The 9716-nt window shown below is 45.6% G+C and overlaps 1 protein-coding gene across 3 annotated transcripts in view; it reads right to left on the bottom strand.

Moving 5' to 3' along the window:
- nav3 (neuron navigator 3) overlaps positions 1–6756 on the bottom strand; it is a 503350-nt gene extending 496594 nt beyond the window's left edge. For all 3 annotated transcript variants that reach the window (XM_063058462.1, XM_063058455.1, XM_063058456.1), the window contains exon 1: positions 6282–6756. In XM_063058462.1, the coding sequence (XP_062914532.1) occupies positions 6282–6518 (237 nt within the window). In that variant the 5' untranslated portion in view covers positions 6519–6756. The remainder of the gene's footprint in view (positions 1–6281) is intronic.
- Between the last annotated feature and the right edge of the window lie 2960 nt (positions 6757–9716).

Here is a 9716-nt window from a genome sequence, read left to right as displayed (position 1 = left end):
GGCCAGCTCCATCATGGTCGACGCTCAGCTGGAAGGCCAAAGAAGCGCTATAAGGATCAGATGAAGAATGCTTTAAGGAAGTGCAAGATCAGACCCGAGGACCTGGAGGATGTTGCTGCTGACCGTACCACTTGGCGACAGCTGTGTAGTGATGGGGTTCGTATTCTGGAGATGGAAAGAACAACCAGAAGACAGCAGAAGAGAGCCAGGAGAAATGCAGCCGTGGTTGCCAGCACTAAATAAATGTCCCACCTGCAATAGAGCTTGTGGGTCCAGGATAGGACTGCATACTCATCAAAGATCTCACCGTTAAAGGAGTGGACGTCGTCATCGGACTTCGAGGGACAACTGAAGATGTATATACTGTGCGTGCATGCAGACGCGTGTGTTGCACACTAAAGTAGCAGAAAACATATCTGATGGGTTCAAAAGAATTGGGAGTGATAACAGTTAATAGGGTGAAATGATTATGGGATTAATCCTAAAACCATAAGACATTGGAGCTTTATCAGGCCATTCAGCCCATCAAGTCACCTCTGCCATTTCATCGTGGCTGATTTATCATTAATCAGCACGGAGTACTTCTGGCTGAGCTATGGAAATCAACATGCAATCTGCTGGAGGAACTCAGTAGTTGAACACCATCTGTGATGGGGAAGGAATTGTTGACGTTTCCTGTTGAGAACCTACATCCACTGAATATTTGGCATGTCACTAAATAGTCTAACAGACCTCTACAATGGCACAGTTAAAGTAACCTGAGTGGTTGCATCGTGGGCTGGTACGGCATTCCGATACATGTGAGTGCAAGGTGATGCAGAGGGTAATGGTGACACACAGGAAATCTTTTCTGCACTCTGTTTAGGTTCATAACCAAAACTGTACACAGTACTCCAAAGAGAGGTATTTGGCGGGGATCACTGTAAAGGTGGGTAACTCACAATCTATGAGAGGAAGAAGAATTTCCTTCAAATGGGGGAAATTCCCTGGAGTGTATAAGAATGAGGGGTACAGGGTAACTGCAAGCAGCCTTTTCCCCCTGTGGTTGGGTGAGACTATGGAGATCGTAGGTTAAAGGTGAAAGGTGAAATGGTTATAGGGAACATAAGGGGGAACTTCTTCACTCAGAAGGTCGTGAGAGTGTGGAACGAGCAGCCAGCATAAGCAGTGGATTGGGTTAGATTGTAATAGTTAAGAGAAATTTAGGTAAGTACGTGGATGGAAGGGGTTTAGAGGGCAATGTGCAACTGTGGTAGACGGGAAAAGGCAGAATAACATTTTGGCATGGACTAGATGGACCGAAGGGCCTGTTTCTGTGTTGTAGAGCTCTGTGACTCTATGGAGGCTACAAGTGGGCACCCTGATGCACTGACTCTTCAATATCGACCTGCAATTAGGTCACAGTGGCATTGTTGTGAGCCTAATGCTGCCACAGCTTAGGATGCTCTGGAATTTGAAGTTCAATTCCAGCGCTGACTGTAAGGAGTTTGTATTTTCTCCCCATGAACCATTTGTATTTCCTCCCACAGTCCAAGGACATATCATTTAGAGGGTTGTAAATTGTCCTGTGATTAGGCTAGTATTAAATAGGTGTGTTGCTGGGCAGTGAGGGTTGTTGGGCCGGAAGGGCCTGTTTCACATTGCATCTCCAAATAAATTAATTCTGACAAAGAGACTCAAACCTTATAAAGAGTCACAGAGTCATACAGCACGGAAACAGGCCCTTCAGCCCATCTCATTCATGCTTGACTGTGTTGCCCAATGAGCTATTCCTATCAGCCTGCATTTGGCCATAGCCCTCTAAGCCTCTTCCAACCATGTACTTATCTAGATGACCTTTGAATGTCATCTCAGTCATTATTTATTTTATTGTAATTGAGCGATTCAGCATGGTAACAGGCCCTTCAGGTTCAACAAGTCCACACCACCCAATTACATCCACATGGCCAACTAATCTACTAATCCATTCATCTTTGGAATGTGGAGGGAAGCTGGAGCACCCGGAGGAAACCTACACCGTCAGGGGGAGATGTACACCTCTCACCCCTCATATACTACATCATTTTCTTCCTTCCCAGATGCTGCCTGACCTGCTGTGTATTGCCCATCACCTTTAGATTTTAGTCTGCAATTAGTCCCACCGACCTGCTCTTTCTCCACTGTCTCTTTTCAACCGCTACCTAAATCCTTTTAAAGATTTCCCAATAACTCAGGTTCTCACACCCTGTCAGACATTGCTGAGCAGATAGTCATAGTCATAGACTCACAGAAATATCTGTAGTCCTAGAGACACAAGAACGCAACATCCATCATCAACAACTCTCACCATCCAGGCCATGCCTCTTCTCGCTACTACCATCAGATGAGGGGTACAGAAGCCTCAGGTGCCACACCACCAAGTTTACAAACAGTTATTACCCTTCAACCATTAGGCTCCTGAACTGATGTAGATGACTTCTCTCACTTCAACTCTGAACTGATTCTACGACCTACAAACTCATTATTATTATTATTTTATATTATTATTAAGTATTATTTTATTTGTACAGTTAGTCTTCTTTTGCATGTTGGCTGTAAGGAAAAACTCTACTGTATTTCCTTATTTTTCTGTACAAGAAAATGAATCTCACGGTAATATAATAGCACAGAAACAGACCCTTCAGCCCACTATGTCTTGAAGTCACCTATACAATGCCGTGGGTAAGGATGGCAGACTCCCTTCCCTGAACCAAATGGGTTTTAATGACAATTCGGTAGTTTCAGTTATCTCCATTGAGAGTAGGCTAGCATTTGCTTTAAAAACAAACATTAATTTAAATTCCCCAACTGACATGCTGGGATTTGATCCCATGTTACTGGAGCTGATCCAGAACTCTGGCTGCCCTATTATAGATTAACCACAACGCTACCACATCCACTTTGGGAGTGGGAGAGAAACTTTTCAATTCTCATACTAGTTTTGCACCTTCCACTTAAGATTTTTCTAAGCAATAAAGGTAAATTTTATTTCACAGTATGCCAGGTCTGATTCAGCCTACGTTCTTTCCAAATTTAATATCATTCCAAGCCCACCTCTTGCAGAAACAAACTCCATTCAGAAGATTTGTAACTTACTACAGGGTCTGTACAGTGTAGGATAATGAAGTGTCCAAAACAATCTTTATGATGCCACCATATAGGGAAGCTCTCCAAGAGGACCGCAATCGTGCCGTGATTTGGAGGCTTGCATGACCCAGAGAGTCAGCTGGAGTCAGGGCTTTATGCTTTGGCTCTTGGTAGGGTCAACCATAACAAACAGGTCAAAGTGTAGAAGCCAAAATAAGAGTGGTCCACTGGTCCTCCAGGTTTGGGAGTTCAGTTCAGGGCCAACAACCTTGACTACTCAATCAAAGCCATTAAGGAAACAGCAATGAAGAATCCTTCTACATCTGTGTGTGATGGTATTCCCGAGTCTCTACCTGGGATTTACACGGCTGACAGAAATGAAAACTGAGAGGAACCTACTCCCTTGATCATTGCCAATACACCCTAAAGACCAGCGGTGTAACAGGCATGTAAGAAATTTAAATTACCTGCACCTTGTCTCCAAACGTTTTGTTTTTTGGCTATATGGCATTGTGTGGCAATACTTGCGGGCTTGTGTTGGTTGCTAATGCAACGGACACACTTCACTGTATGTTTCGATGTGCATACAATGGCTACTTTATTAGGCACACCAGCTCGTTAATGCAAATACCTAATCAGCCAATCGTGTGGCAGCAACTCAATGCATAAAAGCATGCTGACATGGTCAAGAGGTTCAGTTGTTGTTCAGACCAAACATCAGAATGGGGAAGAAATGTGGTCTGAGTGACTTCACCATGGAATGATTGTTGGTGACAAACGGGGTGGTTTGAGTATCTCAGAAACTGATGATCTCCTGACATTTTCATGCACAACAGTCTCTAGAATCTACAGAGAATGCTGCGAAAAGAAAAAAACATCCAGCGAGTGGCGGTTCTGTGGGTGAACACGCCTTGTTGATGACAGAAGTCAGAGGAGAATGGTCAGACTGGTTCAAGCTGACAGGAAGGCAGCATCAACTCAAATATCATGCGTTACAACAGTGGAGTGCAGAAGGGCATCTGTGGATACACAACATATCGAACGTTGAAGTGGATGGGCTAAAGCAGCAGAAGACAGGAACATACACTCAATGGCCACTTTATTCAGTGCAGGATGCACCCTATTAAAGCAGCCACTGAGTGTACATGTAATGAACAAATCTGAATCTGAACCTGAATTTGCTTGGCTGTTTTAGTGACTTAAGTCTTCAAACCATGAGACATTGAAGCAGAATTAGGCCATTTGGCCCATCACGACTGCTCCACCATTCTGTCATGGCTGATTTATTACCCCTCTCAGCCCCATTCTCCTGCCTTCTCCCTGTAATCTTTGATGGTCTGATTAATAAAGAACATCAACCTCCCAATTACTTGGCCTCCACAGCTGTCTGTGGCAATGAGTTCCACAGATTCAGCACTGTCAAGTTTAGAAGAATAGGAAGAATCTCACTGAAATCTATCAAATACTGAAAGGCCCAGACAGGGTAGATGTAGAGAGGATGTTTCCAATAGTGGGGAAATTTAGGACCAGAGGGCACAGACTCAGAATAGAAGGAGACCCCCATTAGAAAAAGATGAGGAATATCTTTAGTCAGTTAGTGATGAATCTGTGGAATTCTTTGCCACAAACGGCTGTGGAGGCCATCGCAGCCTAAAACATACTGTTCATTTCCCTCCATGGATGCTGCCTGACCTGCTGGATTCCTCCGGCATCCTGTGTGTGTTGCTCACTATTTGAAGAATCTCCTGTGTCTGTTAATGAGGGGAGAACAGGTTAAATGAGGGAATAAATGACAGCCAGCATGGATTCAATGGGCTGAATTGCCCTTTGTATGGTGCAGGTAACTTAACCGCAATTAGAACATACAGCTAGAAGAAAGGACAGTACAGCACAGAACCAGGCCCTTCGGCCCACAACTTTGTGCTGAACAAATTGAATTAGTCATCAAATGGCCATCTAAACTAATCTCTTCTACCTACACAACGTCCATATCCTTTCATTTTCCTCACATTCATGTGCCCATCTAAATGCCTCTTAAAAGCCCTTGACCACCATCTCAGGCAGTACATTCCAGGCACCCACCACTGTGTGTAAGAAAACTTGACCCTCACATCTCAGTTAAAATTATCCCCTCTTACCTTAAATACATGCCCTCTAGTATTAGCCACTCCAACCACAGGGAACATAATACTATCTGTCCACTCAATCTATGCCTCTCATTACCTTCTTATCCTTTATCAGATCTCCCCTTAGATTCTACTGCTCCAGAGAAAACAACCCAAGTTTGTCAAACCTCTCGTTATAGCACATGCTCTCTAACCCAGGCAGCATTCTGGTCAACCCCCTCTGCACTCTCCCCAAAGCCTTGGCATCCTTCCAAAAATGGAGTGACCAAAACTGTGTGCAATACTTCAGAGATATGGCCGAACTAGAGTTTTATAAAGCTGCAATATAACTTCCAGACTTTTGAACTCAGTGCCTCGAGTAATAAAGGCAAGCATTCTATCTAGAGAAGACAAATCTCAGAGTTGTATTCTGCATACATACTTTGGTAACAAAATGAACACTTAAACCTTTGCCATATGCCTACTTAACCACCCTGCCATGCTGCAATTATTCCACATTATTCCATATCCACACTGTCCCGGCAAGAAACAATGAACGAAACGGTTCACTAATGGTTACTAAACACTTCAGCACTTCATCCAAAAGCAGCTCTTTGAATTTGCTTTGGGATTAGTCCCACCTCCTGCTCCTTTGCCAGAGGCTCTGCTCACATTGCGAAACTCTGACATTTTAAGCTCTAACGGATTTAACATACTGGGACTGAGGTGAAAAGTAAATGAGTAGCCATGACCACTTTGGATTGTGGAGCGGGGCAATGAGGGGCCAAATTTGCTCCTGCCTCTCAAGTTCTTCTGCAAAGCATCCTCTCCGGCTGTGGTCGAAAAGTATCACTGAAACCTGTGGCTTAGGTCAATGAGTAATTCCTTAACATTTTTTTTAAAAAAAAGGAAAACAGGCTGCACAAACATCTGAACTATGCCAGAGTGTCTGTTTGCTGTTGCTCTAAAAATAAAGATACAATGAACAGGAAGTTCAGCGCAAGGTGCTGGCTTGCCTGCTGAAGCAGCTGCTGTAAATTGGGCTGAAGTCTGGGAAGCTACAACACTGACCTTGCTGTCTGCCTTTTCCCTCGTCTTCGCTGGGAAACTCCGCTCGGCTCCGCGGTCACTAGTCAACTTCCAGGGCAGTTGGTGGCCCACCTGGCCGGTGCCCCCGGGTTTGTCCAAGGTCTCAGGTTCCCGCCGACCCCCAGAGTGGGCGTCGTGCGGGATTCGGAGCGCGGTGTGGACGGGCCGGGGCCTCTCAGCTGGTGGCCTCAACCTGGAGGAGACTGGGAGCCCGGGCATGCCCAATCCGCGTCGTGGCGTCTACTTGTTCCTGGCAAAACAGGTGGGCACAGCCTTGCACGCCACTTGCTGCGGGCTCTAGTCCTGCCAAAGTTGCTCTTCTCTGTCCCTCACGTGTGTGCGCACGGTACACACCAGGAGGATGGAAATCTCCCTCAGCTCTGCAGGGACCCTCCCTGCCAGAGGAGCCCACCGTCACAACACTGCTTGAGAGAATTCAAAGAGTGCACCGGCTGCCCTTCTTGCTAAGTGAATTTGTTCAGCTCAATTTGTACTGGAGCGAAATCGCGAGGGGGAGGGAAGGGGGAGGGAGGGAGGAGGGCGTACCAGCAAGTCTGAAGTTGCGACTGTCAAAACAACACCAGGAACAGGCAGCTCTCTCCCTGGCCACAGACCACGCCACAGCTCTCCGAAAGAAGAACAGACAGTGAGAAAAATAAAAGTCTCTCCAACCATTAGCCAAGAACCCAAGCAGATGTTTAAATGCTCCCAGTCAGGATAAAGCCTCTGGGCTGAAGTTGTTTGTCTGAGCGTCTAGCTATTCTTTCATTCATGACAGCTCGGCCAGTGAGCTGGCTGCCTACACCGTGCATGTCCCCTGCAGAGCAGGCAAGGGATCTTCCCCAGAGCAGAGGAGAGAAGCACGCAGCTGCGTTAGCAAAGCCTTAAATCTGAGTCATTAAGAACAGATAAACTTGTACTCTTAGAAGTTCCAAAGCCATTAAAATGGGAGCAGCACCTCATATTACGTCTGGGCAGGCTTGAACCTGACAGCAAGTACATCGATTTCTCCAACTCCTGGTCATTCTCCCCCCACTCCCCCCTCTCTCTTTTACCATTCCCATTTTGGCTCCCCTCTCACACCTTCTCTTCTCCTCACCTACTCATCACCTCCCTCCGGTGCCTCTCCTCCCTCCCTTTCCCCCATGGCCCACTTTGCTCTCCTATCAGATTCCTTCTTCTTCAGCCCTTTACCTTTCCACCTATCCCCTCCCAGCTTCTTACTTCATTCGCCCTCACCTGATTCCATCTATCACCTGGTAGCTTGTACTTCTCCCCACCTTCGAACCATCTTATTTTGACTTCAGCGCCCTTCCTTTCCAGTCACGGTAAACGCTCCGTAAGATATAGGAGCAGAATTAGCCCATTCAGCTGATCAAACCTACACTGCCCTTCCACCACAGCGGATTTATTATGCTTATCAACCCCATTCTCCTGCCTTCTCCCTGCAACTTTTGATGGCCTTAAGCGAGATATGCTGACCTTATCCAGCCTGGTGGATATGTGACTCCAGCCCGCCACAATGCTGTTCACTCTAAGTAAGCCCGTCAAGTGCTGATGGAGATGGCCAATTCAGAGGCACAAGAGATTCTGTAGTTACTCTTCAGTGGCTCACACAACACGCTGGAGAAACGCAGCAGATCACGCAGCATCTATGGAGGAGGATAAACAGCTGACGTTTCGGATCGTGACTCTCCATCAGGACTGGAAAGGAAGGGGTACAGAAACCAGAATAAGAAGATGGGGAATGGGTGTGCACAAATTGACTGGATGCTGCGCCCTTCCTTTCCAGCCTCGGTGAGGGGTCTTGATCCCAAACATTGCTGGGGATTTCCAGCAATTGTAGAATCTCTTGTGTTCATTAAAACAGTGTGATTTATTAAATGACAATGAAGTCTGAAAAAGGGGGCCACGATGGCACAGTAGTAACATTTAAACACAACAAGTTCTGCAGATTCTGGGAATGCACAGAAAGATGCTGGAGGAACTCAGCAGGTCAGGCAGCATCTATGGAGGGAAATAAGCAGTCAACGTTTTAGACCAAATCATCGACTGCATACTCCCCTCTTTATTGATAGATGCTGCCTGATTTTCTGAAACCCTCCAGCATTTTTACAGTGGTGGGGCTACTGGGTTTGTAATCACAATTAGTGAATTCATAAGATATAAAACAAAGGAGCAGAATTAGGCCATTTGGCCCATTGGTTCTGCTCCACCATTTAATCGTGTCTTTTTTTTTCTCAACACACATTCTTTTGCTTTCATCCTGTAGCCTTTCATGCTCTTTCAAATCAAGAACCTATCAACCTCTGCTTTAAATATACCCAGTGACTTTGCCTCCACCACAGGTTCACCACTGTCTGGCTAAGACTATTCCTCCTCATCCCTGTCCTAAAGGGACATCCTTGTAGTCCGAGGCTGTGCCCTCTTATCCTAGAATCTCCTACTATTGGAAAAAAACATCTTTACATCCACTCTATCTAAGCCTTTCAGTATTCTACAGGTTTCAATGAGATTTCACCCCCCCCCCCCCAATTATTCCTCTAAACTCCAGCAGGCAAAGGTCCAGGGCCCTCAAACACGCCTCGTAGTTAACCCTTTAATTCCCAGGATTATTCTGGTAAACTTCCTCAGGACCCTCCCTATTGCCAACACATCCTTTAGAATTATTTTATTATTGTCACAAGTGTGAAGGTACAGTGCTTTGTCGGCACTGGAAGCATTGTGACACTTGTGGGCTGCCTCAGCAAATCTTCTGACTGGGTTGCTTGTTGACGCAAATGGCGCATTTCACTTCATGTTTCACTGTTTCAATGCACATGTGATAATAAAGCTAATTTTTAAATCTTTGAGGCTTTGTTTTGCATGTTATCCATACAGAAAAATTAATCATATCAGTGCATTGAGGTAATACAGAGAGAAAACAATAGCAGAATGCAGGATATCTTGTTCCAGTTACAGAGAACGTGCAGTTCTTAAAAGAGTAAAATGATCACAATAAAAGTGATGAGCGGATTTACAGAGAGCACTAAGAGCCCAGAAACTGGCGTTCAAACCACACCACAGCAGGTGCGGAATTTGGGTTTAATTAGTAATAGGGAATTTGAACCACAGCTGGTTTAGTAACCATGACAAGTGCTGGATTATCCTTAAAGACACATCTGGACTTCCAGGGAAGGGAGATAACGCCGTAAGACATCAAAGAATTAGGCCATTCAGCCCATCCAGACTGTTCTGACTGATTTATTTTCCCTCTCAACCCCATTCTCCTACCTTCTCCCCAGAACCTTTGATGGCCTTAGACCAGATATGCTGTCCTTAACCAGTCAGGTGGATATGTGACTCCAGCCTGCCGCAGTGCTGCTGATTCTAAGTAAGCCTGTCAAGTGCTGATGGGGATGGGCAATTCAGAGGCAC

Source organism: Mobula hypostoma, chromosome 9 (genome assembly GCF_963921235.1).
Source record: "Mobula hypostoma chromosome 9, sMobHyp1.1, whole genome shotgun sequence".
NCBI lineage: Eukaryota > Metazoa > Chordata > Chondrichthyes > Myliobatiformes > Myliobatidae > Mobula > Mobula hypostoma.
The sequence above is the reverse complement of the archived record's forward strand: the minus strand, read 5'-3'. Positions and strand labels throughout refer to the sequence as shown.